Raw genomic sequence first — 20198 nt, forward strand, 5'->3', positions numbered from 1 at the left:
TTCTGTTTTGTCACTCGACTTCCTGTCCTGCGTACTCTGCCCTGTAGTGCTGCGGAGCGCTCCGGCATCCGGCAAAAATAGAAGCTCTGCGTATTTAATGCGGAGGGCTGCGGATCGCCGGAGTCGGAACGCAGCTGTAACGCATTCAGTGGAAATACACTCATTGACTTTAATGGAAACCTATTGACTCCGCCGCCGTGACGGAGCCGTAACGCAGCCGGTGGAAATTGGGGGTAACAGACAGCAGATAAATGGCCACGCCCTTAATTATGCAGAACTTTAATGCTATATATAATGTAAACGAATGAGTTGTCCCTCACAGTTGTCATGAAGGGAAAAATTAGCCGTATAGACCGAAACCACAAATTGTACCAGGCTGTTTTTTTCTGCTGTAAAGTTGGCCATTTTAACATGGGGCTCAATGAGATTCTGCTCCCTTCTGGAGCCTGTCCCTGGCCCCCAGCCAGTCGATGAATGGCAGTTTAAGTCACTTCCGTATTGGCTTCAAGAGAAACTGCCGCTTGATCGTAATGCAGGACTGTTTTACATGGTTAAAACCATCATACATTTGAGTGTGTTGAAAGTTATGCTATAACGTTACTCTGTGCGTTCCCTCATTGGCTGGTATGAGAGACAGTAATGAGTGACAGGTTGCACTAATCGATATTAGAATCAGGTTTGCTCAACAAAACTAGCCCAATAATTTTTACCCCCGGTAAAAATCGGCTAAAATTTGCATTTTACGTGTTTATAGATTGCAATGCTGTTAGAAACTAAGAGTAAAATGAAATGGGGAGGGGGGAAAAGACATTTATTTAGGTTCATTGTACATCATGCATAGACATACAAATTGGGATTTCATTGTAATCTAAGAAATGAAGAAGGTCCTGCTTCGAAATGTATTCCCTTGATGATGTTGTTGCGGTTAAAAACCCACTTTCTCCAAACATTAAATTATAGGCAGACCAAATGAAACAACTGTATAACCATTTCAACATTGTCCGACTTCCAGAATAAGAACACAAATATCAGCCTCTTGTAGGATGTTTCCTCTTGTCTTGCTGCTTGCTCTCCAAATGAGCATCATCTTGAACGTTCTCAGTATAAGTCAATAAACATCAACCAAACTTAATCTCCATCCTCTTGTAGATCAGTCTCTCTTCAATGTCAGTCGGATTGAGTCACAAACAACTGTCCAATCCCAATAGGTCCTTTGATTTAGTCAGTCCGTTTCCATGGATCCACTGTGGGTCTCTTTGGACACCATTAATCTCATCAACTTCCCATGAAGTTTCTCAATCTTCTTCACATCTTGGGCCTGGTCAGTCTTGTACTGTAAACACTAAGTAGAAACATATAGTGAATATAACAAGATCTACATAAGACCACAAACAAAACCGTTCACAAGAGTTAAACACTTACCACAGAATCATCTGTGACCTTCATACAGATACTTCCATCACAGTGTCGATATTTCAGAACCACTCTGACCTGAATGAACAACATTAACAAGAAAGTTAAGAGCATCAGTACAAATCAGGTTTGAATACTGCAGTCTTTCTCTGGCTGACAGTATCATTTTCAGGCATACATATACATGATTTTTTTTTATTTTTACGTAACGTTACCGACAACTATTCGAATTCCATCTACAATACATTTGACACCATTTAAATTGCTTTTTGGCTGCAAAATATGTGAACATGAGCTGTGCTTGTAGCCGGTAGCCTCGAAATAAAAGGTTGTTTATCATTTACCTTCATCGGGTCCGTCAAATAAAGTTTTTCTGCGGCTCGCGCAAACTCTTCCCACGTCTGATAATAAGGCATGATGTAATAAAAACTAAATATAGTGTATTTTGTTAAATACTTTAGAGGCAAAGCAAAATACAACTGTTAGAAGCAAAACCCAGGTGGCACGAAATATGGCCACTTTTAGTCGTAGAAAAACGCACTCTGATTGGCCGCCAGCTGAACTGGCCAATATAAAACGTGCACACTGATGAGTAGTCGCTACGTAGTATACGTGATCTGATTTGAGGATTGTGATTGGTTGAGAGAAATAGAATGAGCGTGTAGAACGACGATAAGCATGAAAAGACAAGGCAGGGCTTAGAGGCCGCGTTGTCACGTGGTATATGTGACATTTTAAATCACTGGTTAGGGCGGATCAATCATAGTTATTTGTGATGACTGTATTTAAAATCATTTTTATTTAAATGGCTACAGCGAATTTCCATGTTTATGCCAGCTACATAGCCATTGGGATAACAAATTTGAAACGATTACACATTCTTGTTACAAATGTATCTAGTAAGACTCAAAATGTTATGTGATTTCAATGCGGCTCAGAGGAGGATTCGGCATTTTGAGCCACCATGCGCTTCCTGCTGGTAAACAACTGTTACATCGTATCCAAGACAAGTACTAGCTTCAAATATTTCCCGCTAAGGGCCAGTGAACGACAGCTACACTGACGTGTATCTAAAGAGAGTCATAGAAGAATATAAAGAACTGTTAAAGGTTAAGCCTGGATAATTGGGACATTTTCCCAGTCATCTGTATGGCAAAAAGTGTCCCAACTTACCTATTTTAACCTCCTGGGACCCAGGAAAAGACTTTTGTCCACTGTAGTGGACATTAGCCTATATTTTAGTGAATTTCTCTGACCACATACATGTCAGTTTTATGCCACAGTCTGGATGTCCTGTAAAGAGCACATTCGAGGCTTTGCAGAGATCGGCCTACCAAATGTTTCACCAGGACAGCAACTTCTTCTTGGTCTTTAAAAACGGCTGACTGTTAAGCACTCTGGAAATATGATAATATTTTGTAATTATAATTTAAATCGGATTCATTTTCAAATTGTTTGTTATAAATCAAGGAAAATGTTCTGGGATTTCTAATCAAAATATGACTTTCTGTTACAAAACAGGGCATTGGTTTCATAAATGTCCACTGGACGCCAGGACTTAAATCGGGGTTATCAAGGCCAGGCAAGGCAATTGTATAGCACATTTCATACACAGTGGCAATTCAAAGTGCTTTACACAGAAATGGAATTGAAATATTCGTAAGTGAATAAAATATATATATATATATATATATATATATATATATAGTATAACCCCTATCTGGAGTGGAAGAAAATGGAGAGTCAGGTTTGCTTTAAAAATATTTGTCAGGTAACTGCGTTTAAACAGTACCCTTGCAGACAAATCTTGCATTTTGGAGACACAAAAAGTGAATAGGGAAAGGAATTACATATCAATATTCCTATGAAATATTCAATATTATTATGAAAATGTTGCCAATTATTACTCCCATTATTACACTTCTATTTGCATTACATGTTGCTCCAAGAAAACATTAATATGCAAATTAGATGCAGTGTATAGATACATTGTATTGAATGGGAAAGTTTATATTGCATAAACTAAAATGGTATATCAATGCATTTCGTTATATCATTCATAACACAGTTCAGAATCATCTTTAAACAAAGTTTGTTAAAAAAAAAAATCCTGAAACCTAAAAATTGACTGATGAATTGTTTTTGCTTATACATGCAATTTCATGTCATTTTATTTTTTGAGTCCTGGTGTCAACTACAGAGCACGTTTCATAACATGAATAAAATATAATTTTCTTTCCATTTGTTTATGCTCTAAACTACGGTTCCTCAAATCTTACCCTGGAGGTCCAATGCGCTGCAGAGTTTAGCTCCAACCCTAATCAAACTCACCTACCTGTAGTTTTCTAATGAACCTGAAGACATTGATTAGCATGTTCAGGTGTGTTTGATTAGGGTTGGAGCTAAACTCTGCAGCGCATTGGACCTCCAGTGTAAGATTTGAGGAACCCTGCTCTAAACAATACTAAATTCAAAACCCTTTTTTTCCTCTGGTCCCTGGAGGATATATATGTGAAATAGCCTACTGCACTGATAAAACTGTAATTTTTAAATCTTGAAAAGCAGCATATAAGCAAATTATACACTCTAAAAAAAGACGGTCTTTAAAGGTTCATTACACGACAGTTCTATTTCGAACCCCATTGTCCTGAATAACTCTGTATGTGCTGAAATGGTTCTTTGTGTTAGAGTTTAGGGCTCTTTTTCCTCGCCTTTTTCTTTTTCAAACCGTCAAGTGGTTCCACACAACTATATTGAGTCATTTTTACAAATAATATTTAAGTTATATGAACAAAAGAAATTAAAGTAAAGCTGACAAAATTTCTTTGAGTAAATGTGAATTTGTCACTGTTGCATCAAATTTATATGTGCAGTTTACTTAATAATGTTATGTTAAATTGATAATAGTTTACTTTATTAAATTAACTATTTGCTCTACAAGTGTAGTGGAAAACTATTAAATAACAACAAGCATATTTTTAGAATCAAAATGCAAAAATAACTAATTGGACAAAATTAATTTAATTGAGAGCAGGAAATCCATCCAAAAAATTTGTATATAAGTGTCCACAGCCTAAACACAGGCACCACTCTTCTGCATAATGGTAACCACAAAATTACAGAAACTCCTCTAAATGTCCAACATAACACTAACATATAACAACATCTTTCCCTTTACTGAAAAACACATCAAATAACACTTTAATCCCTAAATTTACTCTTCTAATGCAGTCCCTTGCAAAGCACGTTGGGAACTACAGATCCACTGCCCAGTATGTTCTTTTCACCAAGCAATGTTAAGTTGACCGATCAAACATCCATCTTCTTCCGCTTATCCGAGGCCGGGTCGCGGGGGCAGCAGTCTAAGCCGAGATGCCCAGACTTCCCTCTCCCTAGACACTTCCTCTAGCTCTTCCGGGGGGACACCGAGGCGTTCCAAGGCCAGCCGGGAGACATAGTCCCTCCAGCGTGTCCTCGGTCTTCCCCGGGGCCTCCTCCCGGTTGGACATGCCCGAAACACCTTCCCGGGAAGGCGTTCAGGAGGCATCCGGAACAGATGCCCGAGCCACCTCAGCTGTCCCCTCTCGATGTGGAGGAGCAGCGGCTCTACTCCGAGTTCCTCCCGAGTGACTGAGCTCCTCACCCTATCTCTAAGGGAGCGCCCAGCCACCCTGCGGAGAAAGCTCATTTCGGCCGCCTGTATCCGGGATCTTGTCCTTTCGGTCATGACCCAAAGCTCATGACCATAGGTGAGAGTAGGAACGTAGATTGACCGGTAAATCGAGAGCTTCGCCTTACGGCTTAGCTCTTTCTTCACCACGACAGACCGGTACATCGACCGCATTACTGCAGAAGCTGCACCGAGCCGTCTGTCAATCTCCCGCTCCATCCTCCCCTCCCTCGTGAACAAGACCCCTAGATACTTAAACTCCTCCACTTGGGGCAGGAACTCTCCACCAACCTGGAGTGGGCAAGCCACCCTTTTCCGACTGAGGACCATGGCCTCGGATTTGGAGGTGCTGATCCCCATCCCAGCCGCTTCACACTCGGCTGCAAACCGTCCCAATGCATGCTGAAGGTCCTGGTTAGAAGGGGCCAACACGACAACGTCATCCGCAAAGAGCAGAGACGAAACCGTGTGGTCCCCAAACCTGACACCCTCCGGCCCTTGGCTGCGCCTAGAAATTCTGTCCATAAAAATTATGAACAGAACCGGCGACAAAGGGCAGCCCTGCCGTAGTCCAACATGCACCGGGAACAAGTCTGACTTACTGCCGGCAATGCGGACCAAACTCCTGCTTCGGTCATACAGGGACCGGACAGCCCTCAACAAAGGACCCCGGACCCCATATTTCCCCAGCACCCTCCACAGGATGCCGCGAGGGACACAGTCGAATGCCTTCTCCAAATCCACAAAACAAATGTGGACTGGTTGGGCAAACTCCCATGAACCCTCCAGCACCCTGTAGAGGGTATAGAGCTGGTCCAGTGTTCCGCGACCAGGACGAAAACCACACTGTTCCTCCTGAATCCGAGGTTCCACTATCGGCCGGATTCTCCTCTCCAGTACCCTGGCATAGACTTTCCCGGGGAGGCTGAGAAGTGTGATCCCCCTATAGTTGGAACACACCCTCCGGTCCCCCTTCTTAAAAAGAGGGACCACCACCCCGGTCTGCCATCCCAGAGGCACTGTCCCCGACCGCCACGCGATGCTGCAGAAGCGTGTCAGCCAAGACAGCCCCACAACATCCAGAGACTTGAGGTACTCAGGGCGGATCTCATCCACCCCCGGTGCCTTGCCACCGAGGAGTTTCTTGACCACCTCGGTGACTTCAGCCCGGGTGATGGACGAGTCCTCCTCTGAGCCCCCAGCCTCTGCTTCCTCAATGGAAGACGTGACGGCGGGATTGAGGAGATCCTCGAAGTATTCCTTCCACCGTCCGACAACATCCCCAGTTGAGGTCAACAGCCGCCCATCGCCACTGTAAACAGCGTTGGTAGGGCACTGCTTCCCCCTCCTGAGGCGCCGGACGGTTTGCCAGAATCTCTTCGAGGCCAGCCGATAGTCTTTTTCCATGGCCTCACCGAACTCCTCCCAGGCCCGAGTTTTTGCCTCCACGACCACCCGGGCTGCAGTCCGTTTAGCCTGTCGGTACCTGTCAGGTGCCTCAGGAGTCCCACAAGCCAGCCAGGCCCGATAGGACTCCTTCTTCAGCTTGACGGCATCCCTTACTTCCGGTGTCCACCACCGGGTTCGGGGATTGCCGCCTCGACAGGCACCGGAGACCTTGCGTCCACAGCTCCGAGCAGCCGCTTTGACAATGGAGGTGGAGAACATGGTCCACTCGGACTCAATATCTCCAGCCTCCCTCGGGATCCGGTCGAAGCTCTGCCGGAGGCAGGAGTTGAAGATCTCTCTGACAGGAGACTCGGCCAAACGTTCCCAGCAGACCCTCACAGTACGTTTGGGTCTACCGATCAAACACTACTAAGTAAATCTGACAATACTAATTTTTTGTAGAAACAACTCAAAAATGTAAGTTCATGTAGTTACATGAGTTTTTTTAAGTAATGTGAACAAGGATGATTTGAGTGCATCTAACAACAATGGAAATTCGTTTTTTTGAGTGTGTCAAAGCCACCTCATTACTGAATTTCTGGAACTCGGCACTACACAGACTGTCAACACACTCTCAAGAGGTAAATGATTTCTTTCTTAAAATATCTGATACATTTTAACTTTCAAACTGTAACTGGTTTCAAGTCTTTTTTTCTTTTCAGTTTAACAGAACATGCAAGTGTGTGAAGCTCTCCATTAAGTGAGTAAACAGAGATGTTAAAATTATGACTCATTTATGCATAATCATTCCCAGTCACAAAAACATTAAAGCTATTCTATGACTTTATATCACTTTTTTTAAAGGGCTCACATACTGTTCATTTTTGCTAATTTTGACCTTCATAAACATAATTGTTTTTCCATAAACAAATGGAAGAGACACACTTAACTCAACTGTGTATTTCAGATGCTGTCACATCCCAAAACCTCATCATCTGCAGAGAGAAACTGCCACTCAAAATACACATAATGATGGATGTGAAGATTGTGAAGATATTTCTGGAATTTGGTCTTCACTACATCTATATCATGTTTAATGTCAATTGTTATTTGTGTATTCAGTTAACAACTGTCAGAGCACTGCCATTTTTGCTACAGTTTAACATGTCAATAAAAAATAAAATAGTTGACACAACATGCTGTTTTTTTTTAATATAAAACCAGTACACGCGATATTATTAGACCAGACAGATATGGGGTAAAAACAATATTAATAATAATATATATTTAATTTTTTTTTAAAATACTAATATTAATGAAAATAAACTATAAAAAGGTTATTTATAACAAAATTAAGGCACTTTCATAGCATGTTTCTTTATGGAACCTTATACAAAGGGTTCCATTTAGCACCAAAAAGGGTTCTGCTATTGTTACAAGCTTTGGTGCTGTAGAACCATTTTTCTTAAAAGTGTAGATGTTTGTTAATGTGCTTTTTGTAAAACTGCTTTGGAAAGACATCCATTGTGACACGTAGACTGTATAACTTAAACACATAATTAACCACTAGATATGGTCTAAAAAGCAAAAGCATAACTGTGATAAAGAACTGGGAAGGAGAAACAAATACAGGGGTCCTGAGGCTCAAGCAAGAGCACGTTTTAGCATGTGTACTAAATTGTATAAGAGTGCACCAGAGGAGGGCAGTGTAGACTTAAAAACAACAACAACTGGATATTTCCACTGAAAATTGTAATTCTATACCAAATGATTTCCCTTTCATTTTGCTTTTAGTCATGGACCATAGACACATATACCCATATTTATATACACCACAGTTCATAAGAATCAGAGATGCATGAGTGACAGTGGTAGTTGATCTGGAAACCGAGATGTGGGTCTCAAGTCGCAAGGTTTGAACACTTGTGATGAACCATCAGATCCTTCACTTCTGCCATCAAAGCAAGCACACCATTGGCTCTTTTTATGAACAGCTGACAGCACACAGATCATAATCAAATGACATACACTTGTCAAGCAGCTTAATATGCTGAAGGCTGGAAAGAATGTGATCAAATGCACTATCGCATTTGATATTTAATTACATTTTTCTGCCCCAAAATGTATATATATTTTTATTTTTATCTTAATACTTTACAAGTACTTGTACATATCTGTCAGTCTAAATGCCTGGGGGCGTGACCTGTGCGTCCCTTGCGTGCTGACGTCGCCCAGTAAAGCTATGCGTCTGTGCTGTAGCTGTAGAAGGGGATCCCAGCGGCACGTTGCCGCTATTAGAAGATCAGGCGCTTGCAAGACCAAACAGAAAATTACATTCTCACTTACATTTTTTTTGTGCTGCAGCATCTACATACAGCTGCAATGCGGTAGATCATGTAGATCCAGTTATTTTTTTTATTTACTTTAATTTTTATTTTTAACTTTTCGGGATACAAACTCTCTCTCAGATCCTGCGGCGTTTCATTCATATCTTTTGTGATCAAGTGCGAACTTTGTAAACTCTCTGAAATTATATAACGCCGAATAAATAGCGCGGAAATCACCATGAGGTAAGTCAAATCTAGTTTAATCTCAACCCAAAGGCATTTTATGTATTTCGCTGCTCTTCTTGTTTGGGGAAAAAAAAATTGTGCGTGGCTATTTGCGCACTGCCTATAAATAATTCATAAACCAACAGTTGATTAAATAAATGCTGTTTATGATATTGATTGCCCTAGCATTTGTGCTGCAATCCATTTATAGTGTTGTTAAAAGTAATACTTAGAATTAAAACCGCTGGATTGATCAATTAGTAAAATCAGGTTGAGCGCTGCTGCATAATTGCATATTTCATACTGGGGTGTGAGGAAAAACGCACATTATGTATAGGCCTATCTGCATATTATGAAGTATCATGTAAATATGCAGTTGTTGCAATGCAGCATGGCACTGAACTCCTGAGATCTTTTTTGTTTAGGATGCATCATATAACGTTAAGCGTAGTTGAGCTTATGTGACAACTCTGACACTTCTGTTCAAGAAAATGAGAAAAAGAGCATAGCAGTTTTTGGACGATGCCAGTTCTAATCAGTCATTTCCCCAGCTTCATTATTAGGTTGAAATATTGCAGTGACATTTGTCATTTAAATTTTTTTTTTTTTTATACATTAGTCATCTGTTTGCTATAACCGATTGACTGAGGATTGGACCCATTACATTGCATTGTGTTGCAGGCATGTTCCCAGTGTATGGTGATCTGCTGAGAGCATGTGTTAAAATGTTCAAGCCTTGCTTTATTATCAGAATAACTAAGTATTTCCTCCCACACTCCCACTGAAGACATATGAAGAAAGAGCCAGCTGTTGGCAGCCTTCAGCAGAAATGAGCTGCCCTTAAAGAAGAGTTTGGATGATATGACATAACCTTCCCCTTAGGTTTAAATTAATCTCTTCTGTATTATTTGGCCTGTCTTCCCACGGACCGTGGTGTTGCATAGTAAAGCACTTCAGATGTACGTGGGTTGCCTCTTGTGTCAAAAACAGGATTGTCTCTCGCTCTGGAGGGTGATTGAGCGGAGGCGAATGTTCATGTTTGTTAGCCATAACAGGTGTGGTTTGTGTGATTTTTAGACCCAGACTGTTCCCTCTTACTCATCACGAGCATGTGTTGGGAAGTGTCAAGCTTTTAACTGTGTGACACGACCAGGTTTATTATGTGGATGAGGAAGGGACCTGATTGTACTAGCGTTTTTGTGAATCAAATTCATTAATTTGGGACAAAAAATTTGGATACACTTGGCTGCATTTGTGTTTCTCATGATCTTAAAAAGTGCCCGTGCGTGAATTTCTTTGCAAAACTAATTTCGTTTATTTTATTTTATAAATTATAACAATTCTGTATCCAGCATGCATAACTCCTTCAATATACTGTAAAAAGAGTAATTTCCATACTTCGGTCAGTGTTACTAAAGGTGCACTATGTAAAATTTTTTCAGTAAAATATAAAAAACCACTAGGCCAGTGTTATATATTTTGTTCAGTTGAGAACTTACAATATCCCAACAGTTTCCCACTATTTGTAGATCGTTAGAAAATGCTATTTTAACCAAGGAACTGGGACATGCGAGGAAGTCTCCTGTCAATGGCGTCATATCTGCGTTACCCTCGGTTTCCGGTTTTATTTTGCAGAAACGCTTTACTCTTACTTCAGTGGGTTACAAGTGTCATAGCAGTCGCCGAGTGAACGCACAGAGTAAAGTCATAACATAATTTTCAACACACTCAGATGTGTCTAATATGATAAACAGAGCTGCGTTACCTCAAACTCAACTCTGACTGGAAAAGCGGAAGTGGCGCCGGCGACTGTGGCATAATAAAAGTCCCACCGGCGACTATGCCATAGTAAAACTCCCGCTGCTCGCGAGGCGTGTGTTCCGCTCTTCTTATTAACAATCGCTCCAGCGGGCTTGCTCAGCTCCCACAACACTCGGTCCTGCTCTGCTTCATACTACAGTAACGTTAATAATCGCATCCATGAACGTGATTTCTGCCCGAGTCCTATCCCGATTCTTTTCCACTGGCTGTAAGGTGAAGACCACATGTCCCAAGATTCTGCGCTCAAACGTGGCGTCATCAAACTACGCCTTTGTTTTGAATAGGCGACTGGAGAAGTTACATAGTGCAGCTTTAATAGTTGATTTGACTTTTATTTTCTTAAATGTGGAAAAAAGTAGTTGTGAAGAACGAGTAGTGTCAACTTGTGACTGGTATTGTACACTTTAGGTTAGTAACTAAATATAATCAACCCCCTAAAAGGTTTGTTTCAGGATTTCCAAAATTCCAGGAAGGCCAGGTCAGTAACACTGCAGTCTGGTTCATAGATCATAAGTGCCTTTCAACTTAGAGATAGCCTTACTGAATGGACTTGAATAAGTCATGTGTCGTTTTTCTTTTCATTAGTGCATTTTAACGGAACTCTTGAGCACTTTTGTGTCTTTTCAGACTGTTTAAGCAAATTCAAATCAGGCTGCTCTTATCTTTAGGCCTAATCAAGGCTTTCTGAGTTTTGTAGAGAGAGAAGTGTCTATGAATTCATCAGTATGCTCTCGCTGTATCTTTCTGTCCCCTCAGAATATTCAAGCCTAATCAGAACAGAATAATATGCGAGCGCAATTGTATTGAAGGGGCCATTTAAACTTTTCCCTTTCTCCTTATGTAATTACTCGCTTTGGTAGAGATACTGTGTCTCATCTGCCCCCCACCCCTCTCTCTCTATTACACACTGTCACCCATTATATTTTCCATTTCATCTCTCATTTATGTACAGAGCTCTCTGTGAAAGTTCTTTATCTTTGACGTCAGTGACTCAGACTTATCCCGTTGCACTCCTCGCTTACCACCACGTTGCTTCTAGAGGAATTTAAAAGCAATCAAGAAGGAATTTAACCGTAGTGGATTACCACTGATTTGTACTTTTTGTTTAAAGGAAGTTCATATCGTCATATAACATCTGTGTTTTGAATGTACCAAAGCAGGTTCTGAATATGTTTGGATGACATCATTTTGACATCATTCAGTTTCGGCACATGCATTGTTGCACTCCGCAATTCCAAAAACAACACAAAGTATGTGCAGAATTCTATAACTTTTCTGGCCTATGTTTATGTAATGTTACGTAGATTGATTGAATTCAGTTTTCGCTTTGATTATATCAAAATGGAACATAATCACGCATCAGTCTTACTTTTCCGTGGTTATTTAGGTAACGTGTATCAATAATGGTACATTTGCAGGCAATATTAATAGATGATCGATGAAACTATAGACTTAGCTAGCAGTCACCTTGAAACTTATAGGCTTGTTTTTGGGTAGGCAGATGAGCGTCGAATCAGTTTGTGTAGGATCATTGTCTTAGCTTGAACGGCATTTTTAGAAACAAGATTTTGGATCTAGCCTAGCCCCCTCTTCATCATAGACATCTGCTGGGTAGTCTGCTGCTATCAGACATAAAAAATGAACTAGACAAGGTGTTCCTGACTCCTTTCCTGGAGTTTGGAGCAAAACACTGTCTGTTAGCTTCAGATCGGCATGTGATTGTGAAATCTAACAGTCTGTCATGGATTTGTAGGTCCCTTATGAACAAATCGCTCCATGTGTGACTGCATTTGAGTGGTCTTCACAAATCCGTTGCTGCTCTTATAAATTCAGTCACTTCTTTCATTGATTTTTGCAAGGGATGATGATGATGATGATCACACCTGCCATCACGGCTTTGAGCAGGTTGGATTTTCAATGAACCGATTCAGTGGCAAGAAACAAGTGGCTTTCCTGTAGCTGTGGCTTTCCTGTAGCTCAAACTAGAGCGTGGCGCTAGCAACGCCAAGGTCATGGGTTCGATTCCCAGGGAAAGCAAGAACTGACAAAATGTAAAATGTGTACCTTGAATGCAATGTAAGTCGCTTTGGATAAAAGCGTCTGCCAAATGCATAAATGTAAATGTAAGTTGAGTGATTCTGATTACCTCTTATGGTACCTCTTACCCTCGATTACCAGGTCTTCTCCCAGATGCCTCACACACTTTATGGGCCAATACGCCTTCCAGAGTGTTTAAAATAGGCTTGTCAGGTTTGATAGTATCTATAGATACACTACAGTTCCTGTTACATTTGCATAAGAACTTGTTTGCACATCACAAGGTCTGTTTCTCAATGCACATGGAGTTGTTACATAAAGTGAAGGGAAAATAAAGTGATTTCTGGGTTACTAGTGCAGAATATAAACGGTGTAAATTGTCAGATTTGTTGAAATATTGCCAAACCCTATCCACCTTATTTTTCACATAAGAGCGGGCTTGGCCATTTGTAGGTTGAATGTGTCTGGCTTCCACAAAACAGCTCATTATGCTTGTTGATATTGCAAACTGTATGACTGAACTTACCATTGGGTTTGACTAGGGTTGGGAATCGTGAGAAATTTTCCGGTTCCGATTCCGGTTCCATTCAAATTATTAAACAAATAGTGGTGAAGGAAAAAGGCTCAATACGCAACTCAAACAATCCATTTTGTGTTTATTACTTGCTCTAAAATTAATTTACAGGTTACAAAAAGTCCTGTACTGTATATATTACAGTATTAATTAAGCCATTCTTGCAACACATTTTTTTTCAAATGAACACCTCTGAAATTGTCTTATTACATTTTATCTCTCTGTCTCTGAATAAAACCAAGTTATAAATTATATTTATTAGTTATATTTATTAATATTTATATAATAAATATTATATTAATTTAATAGTAATTCAGTTATTCAGTGAACTTGTAAATAATAAATTGCAATTCAGCATTACAAAGGTAATAGTGCCTAAACGCTTACCTAAGCATGGAGACTCAATGGTTGACAAATATATATATATATATATAGGCCTTTCACTATAAATCTGGTATAAGCCCTGTGGCACTCTGTGCTGGAGCAAATGTTTTGTCAAATTGCTAGTGCAGCCTCCTTTGCATGTTATTAACTTTTCACATGTTACATTTTGCTTCATTATCATTCATTCTTTGGAAATGAATCCATAATGGTGACTTTCTCTTCGCCATGCTGGTGGTCAACGAGAAAATATCTGACGCAAAACCGTAAATGTGTAGCGCGAGGGCTTTCAGTGCTGAACTGCGTTGCACTCCTGGAAGCGGCAGGCAATGATGAGGTGAGCCAGGGTTGCCAGGTTTTCACAACAAAACCCGCACAATTGCTACTCAAAACTAGCCCAAAACAAGCCCAATCGCGTTTCAGGGGGGATTCTCCGGTAAAATTCGCATTTCCGGGGCTAAATATCACATAATTGGGGTCGCTTCAACCCGCGGACATGAAACACAGCCCGCGGCAACAGTGTTTAAGTAGCCCAATTCCGCGGGAAAACCACGGACTTGGCAACACTGGCTGTCACTCGCTATTAAAGGATACGCTTCCAGCGCTTCGCACACATGGCACCAGAACCGTTTTCGGAACCGAAACTTAGGAATTTCGCACGGTTCTGGTATTTTTCAAAAATCAGTTTCGGTTTTGCATAAGAACCGGTTCTCGGTTCCCAACCCTAGGTTTGACTGGGTCGCAGCCCAGTAGGGGACTTTACCTGTTTTCATGAATTTAATTTATTTGTAATATGCCAGTCAGAAATTGTTAGCCAAATTTCCACTGTCGGGCCTTAATCAAATGCGAGCTTCGAGACCATAATCAAATAATCAATATTATTCAATAATCAAATTATTTGTGATAACGTGGCTACATTAAACAGGTCCATTAAGGCTAAGAGTGCACATTTAGAAAGATATTGATAAATTCTCATATGTCCACGCCTCATCTTTTTACAGAGAATGATCATTTCTAGTTTTTATGCGATCTGAAGAGCACCCTTCTCGTCTTTGTTCCTCAAAGAATTAGCCTATTTGAACAAATCAGATGATTAAATGATTCAGTTAGCCAACAACTGTATTTATGACTGTGTAGCCTAAAGGTGATGATACACGGGGCAACTTTTTGAGCAATGTTGCCATCAACGGGCAACCAGGTGACCCACACCGTTCTAATGTATCCAGATAGAAATTTGTTGCCCATTCTCAATGGGAAAGTGCCCAAGCAACATCGCTCGGCAACATTGCTCAAAAAAGTTGCCCCGTGTATCATCATTTGCATGGTAAAAATGAGGTTTTTAAAAATGTATTTTTGGCTTGCTTGTGTGGGCAGTGTGAACTCTCTAACCTATTAATATGGACACCAAAATAAATATGAACCACTTTTGCATGTGGCATGTAACCATGCAGCCTAAGTTCCTCTCAGCACCTTGCTGACTCTACAACATGTGTGTCTCCTAAGTGTTGAGAGGTAAAAGGAACTATCTATCTGCCATATGTTTAGGTTTACTATCTATCTGCCATATGTTTAGGTTTACTTGGGTTTCTTTATTTTCCTTATTTTGTTTTCTTTACCCATTCTATAGTGCTCACAGTAAGCACCTGTTCTTTTTTTGTGGATTTTTTTTCATTGGAAATTTTGTTTTTGTTTTTGTCCATCGCTTTTTGTACAAAGTTCCCTTGTGTCAATCTTGTCAATCAGTGAATGTCATCAAGTGATTGAGAGTGATATTCTACCCTCAGTCCAAATATGTTTATTTATGGATCTGAGAAAGACTAATGGTTATCCATCTTTGTATTAAATGGGATGTCTTTTTGTCCTGAAGTAAATGCATTGTCTAACTATTGCACGATTTCCGAATTTAAAGAACTGCATATGCTGCATCAACGAGTCATGAATGTGAAATTTGTTGCACCCTTTTCCCTTTTTTTTGGAGGAACTTAATGTTATGAGTTAACACTAGAGGAATTAAATTTAAAGTGATTCTCATTTTTAGTGCACTGCTTTGGCATTCATTTCAATTGACATCATAATTTATATTAATTTGAATTAGTTTAATTTCTAATTAAAGTTCTAAAACTTTGAAAAACCACTTATGGGAACTGTCACATGACCAGTGCTCACGTCTCAAGAGTAGGGAAACATGGGATTAGCTGGGAGTGATCTGTTTTTGAACACACAGAGAAATAGGGTGTCAAAATTGTACCTTTAGGGGTACAACAGCTTGTCGCTGGGGCGGTACCCTTAAAAGGACACATTTGTACCTTTTTTACCATAAAAAGGTTCATAGTAGGACCTTAAGGTACATATTTGTACTCTAAAGTACTAATATGCACCTTTTAGGAGTAAAACAGGTACAAATGTGTCCTTTTAAGGATACTGCCCCAGCGACAAGCTGTTGTACCCCTAAAGGTACAATTTTGACACCCTATTTTTCTGTGTGAAGGACCAAGTCTGTTGGATTGATTAAGAAGGAAATTGCACTGCTGGGGAAGTATAACTAGTTGTTTCGTTTTGCTTATTCGTGAACTTCTCTCCAAACATAATGCAGTATGCATTGATGCCTTGGGGCTCAACTTTACTTCCTATGAAAGGAACAATGCTAAAGTTTTCCACCTATTGTTGGTTAAATTGCAGTCAATCAGCAGCCATTAATCAACAGCTCTGGGTGGAAAAAATTATGCTGGGCCTGTTTAGCTTTTTGACTTCAGGCAATGAAATGATGTGTGAAAAATGGAGCTAAAAAGCTACCCAACTCTAAATCATTAGCTGCTGCTTTGCCACCATTGGGTCAAACCGGCCCAGGCGATATGGATATGGTTTCATTGTCCACGGTGGGGCTGATAACGGATCTCTTTGGAATGTAATCCAAATGCATCACTTTACAGACGATATGGGATGTAAATGACGACCGTATGGAGGATGATCAGATATTTATTTTAATTTTAAAGACTTGAAGTACCAGTACCAGCATCTTACAGACTTTAGGCACTCAACTGAGCCCCTCGAGGAACCAGCCCTTTCGTTTCGAACGTCTATGTGACAGGAGAGCTTGTGGCATTCATCATGCTCTGGCCTTCTGGCTGAATCCCTATCTACAACCACACAAACTTTGTTTAGATTTTTCTATTACTGTTTCTCCTCTAGATGAAGCCAATCAACAAGAATCCCCAATATCTGCATTCAGTTCAGAATCTCTGCACCAGTATTAAGGACTTTTCACTTTGTACAGATACTGCATCTCAATTAAAGATGAAATGTTTCGTGCGTGTGTGTGTGGGGGTGCATTCGCTTTAGAAATCTGGCCAGCTTCCCTCATCTTGTTTTCAAGATGGCTTGCTACACAGCACAACAGCAAGCGACAGATTCGTTACTGTCGTCCAACAGCATCCGTTCTACCACCGTACCTCTGTGTTTGTGATGCTGTTTCTTTAGCTGGAACGACTGTTCGGCAGGCACTCTCCCTTTAAGCTGCTGTCACTATAAAAAGGACACTTTTTCGATGTGAATTTGGGGTTTGTAAGAAGCTTAAGGGGCAGCGCGTGGTGCTTGCGTTTCGCCGCTGCGGAGGAGGACACGGATAATTACTCTAATGTGTAGAGTGTTGAAACAGCTGTGAATGTTATCACAACACAGAATTCTGATGAGTTTGCACAGTTGTACAGCTATCTCAAAGAAGACTTTTCTTTATCAGCAAATACAATCCTTGCTATGGCAAGGTTTTCAGTATTAACAATCAGCACTTTTGACACTACTTGACTCTGATTGGTCAATTGCGCCATTTGACAGTAAGATGTTTCCTAGTACTCCCTGTCGTCCATGGCAACGGTGTAGATCCATCTGGTTTACTGAAACTGGCGCAACTTTCACATCTTACACATCACACCACAGGCTCACTCTCTCGTTTCCTTAAATCCAACTGGCACCATCTTGCATCTCATTTATTAGCTGTAGTAAAAATTACCGTAGAATGTAAAATGTAGTTATCGCACTATCCAACTAGGATGCTTTTGCGGCATTGAGTGAAATTGGAATTTGTTGATGCACTGATGTCTATTAAAATGAACGAAACCATCTAAAGCTGCACAATCGATTGAAGCTTTGAAGGTTGAGAGGCAATCGGTCCACATTCCTTGTCGCCAGGCCCCCGATGCCCTACATAATATAGTGCCCTGCTATTGTGAATAAAACATCTCCCTTTTGTGTGTGCAACAATAGAGCTCGACCCTGAATCTGGATTGTTGGACACTGGCTGTAAAACCTTCTCTGGCTTTTGTAGCCGATTAACAAAATAGTCCTGACCATAGAGAAACCATCAAACTGAACTTCTACAGACTGTTTATCAAAAACGGACTTGAAAGCTCAAATCGAGTGATTGGAGATTGAGATACTGTTACATCTCACTGGCATTTGGCAAAAATGGCCTACTTGAATACCACAGGTTTATTTCTCTGGGATCTTTCTTTATGGATGATCGGCTTTAATACTTGCTTTTTTGCCATGCGCTGTTTTCTTTCTTGTATTTGAATGTTTCATTAAAGGTGGGGTAAGTGTTATTTCAAGTTGCTTTAGTAAAGTGTCTCGGGCCGTGGAACAAACTTGTAGCCAATCAGCTGTAAGGGGTGTGTCTACGAATGGGGAGAAGAGAGCGCTGCACGTCATTATTCAAAATACACGACACTCGATGGACATTAGCCGAGGGATGACCGAAAGAGAGAGATGGCAGATAAAAAAAACACATGTGGAAAATGTCTATGGAACAAAATAAGGCTTACAATCAGGCAATAAGTATCAGCTTTCCAGCACTGGAGAGAACTCAAGGAGCTATAACCCTCTAATCTTGTCATATTTGTAAAATGTTCGTTAGTTGGACTGTCATGCTCGTGCTATAGAAACAGAGCATATTTAGGCCACGGCCACACCAGGGGGAAAACAATCCAACTCTCTCCACTGACTTTGTATTGCTTAAAGCGGAATAGAACAATGTCTAAAAGCTGCTATGTGACAGCTAATAGAACCAGAACAAGCTAACACAGAACTAAGTTTTATAAGCTGTCGACCCCAAAAAACGAGCATTTAAGGAGACAAAAGTGGATACAGGCAATAAGATGTGAAGCATCAGCAGGAGGAATGGGTACAATTTGGGATCTGACACTCAGTATGCCTATGTGTGCAGGAAACATTTTGTCACTGTTAATTCAAATATCTAAATGTCAGTTTTATATATTATATTTACTGTCGCTGATTATGTTCCCCTCTAGTGGGTGTAGTTCTCAGTGTAATATAACGTGTCGCGCTCTGTCTCAATTGCCTGTATCCACTTTTGTGTCCTTAAACACTCGTTTTTTGGGTCAACAGCTTATAAAAACTTGTCACATCAGCTTTTAGACATTGTTCTGTTTTTTGTTATAAGTAAAAAATGACAAGGTGGACGCTTCACGCGATACAAAGTCAATGGAGACTGTTTGATTGTTCCCCCCCCCGGTGGGTGTGGTCTTCAGATTATGACTTGTCACTCTGTCTCTATCGAGTTGTTCATGAGAACTGTGTTTGTGTTTTTGGGATGTAAGGGATGACATTTTCATTGAACATTCGACCTGGATTACCATAGTAATACACTTATTGAAGGGATCGTAACCTCTGCCGGCTGGCACAGCAGATTCCGCCATAGTCGTTGCGTATATATGTGTGGGGAGGAGCTATCAAAATAGGGGTGAGACCCTTTTGGGGTAGGGGTGGTTTGGGGTGATTTGAAATATCAACATCAGTTACCAGAAAGCACTTACCCCACCTTTAAAGGGTCAGTGCTGAGTTCACCCAAAAATGAAAATTCTGTCATTAATTACTGACCCTCATGTCGTTCAACACCCGTAAGACCTCCATTCATCTTCGGAACACAAATTAAGATATTTTAGTTTAAATCCGATGGCTCAGAAAGGCCTCCATTGGTTTGAAATCGGTCATCACTGTGAAGCGAAGAGAATAGTTTTTGTGCGCCAAAAAAAACATAAATAACGACTTCTATAGTGATGACCAATTTCAAAACAATGCATCATGAAGCTTCGAAGCGTTATGAATCAGCGAGTCGAATCATGATTCACGTGTCAAACCACCAAATTGCTGAAATCACGTGACTTTGGAGATCCAAACCGCTGAATCGACTCACCGGTTCATAAGGCTTCGAAGCTTCATGATGCAATGTTTTGAAATCGGTCATCACTATATAAGTCATTATTTAGTTTTTTTTTTGTGAACAAAAAACTATTCTCAACGCTTCATAAAGTTATTGTAGAACCACTGTAGTGAGATGGACTTTGTA

The 20198-nt window shown here is 40.5% G+C and overlaps 2 protein-coding genes across 3 annotated transcripts in view; one reads left to right on the forward strand and one right to left on the reverse strand.

The window, feature by feature from the left end:
* Positions 1 to 791: 791 nt before the first annotated feature.
* On the reverse strand, positions 792 to 1918 carry srp9 (signal recognition particle 9). The gene is made up of 3 exons (XM_079830363.1): positions 1758 to 1918; positions 1423 to 1491; positions 792 to 1342 (listed from the first exon to the last, which is right to left on the reverse strand). Exons 1-3 carry the CDS (start codon positions 1827 to 1829, stop codon positions 1223 to 1225), a joined length of 261 nt encoding a protein of 86 aa, XP_079686489.1. The 5' UTR covers positions 1830 to 1918; the 3' UTR covers positions 792 to 1222.
* A 6796-nt stretch (positions 1919 to 8714) lies between these two features.
* Positions 8715 to 20198, forward strand: part of enah (ENAH actin regulator) — a 138320-nt gene continuing 126836 nt past the window's right edge. For both annotated transcript variants that reach the window (XM_079831138.1, XM_079831141.1), the window contains exon 1: positions 8715 to 9042. In XM_079831138.1, the coding sequence (XP_079687264.1) occupies positions 9038 to 9042 (5 nt within the window). In that variant the 5' untranslated portion in view covers positions 8715 to 9037. The remainder of the gene's footprint in view (positions 9043 to 20198) is intronic.

The sequence above is a fragment of the Gobio gobio genome (assembly GCF_949357685.1).
Source record: "Gobio gobio genome assembly, chromosome: 12".
Taxonomy (NCBI): Eukaryota; Metazoa; Chordata; class Actinopteri; order Cypriniformes; family Gobionidae; genus Gobio; species Gobio gobio.

What these genes read in the sequence shown, in the direction of transcription:
- srp9 (XM_079830363.1), bottom strand. Translation starts at nt 1,829, where the DNA reads ATGCCTTATTATCAGACGTGGGAAGAGTTTGCGCGAGCCGCAGAAAAA. An exon ending in ATTTGACGGACCCGATGAAG is followed by an intron (nt 1,492 to 1,757) that starts GTAAATGATAAA and finishes TTGTTCATTCAG; the next exon opens with GTCAGAGTGGTTCTGAAATA. An exon ending in AGGTCACAGATGATTCTGTG is followed by an intron (nt 1,343 to 1,422) that starts GTAAGTGTTTAA and finishes GTTTCTACTTAG; the next exon opens with TGTTTACAGTACAAGACTGA.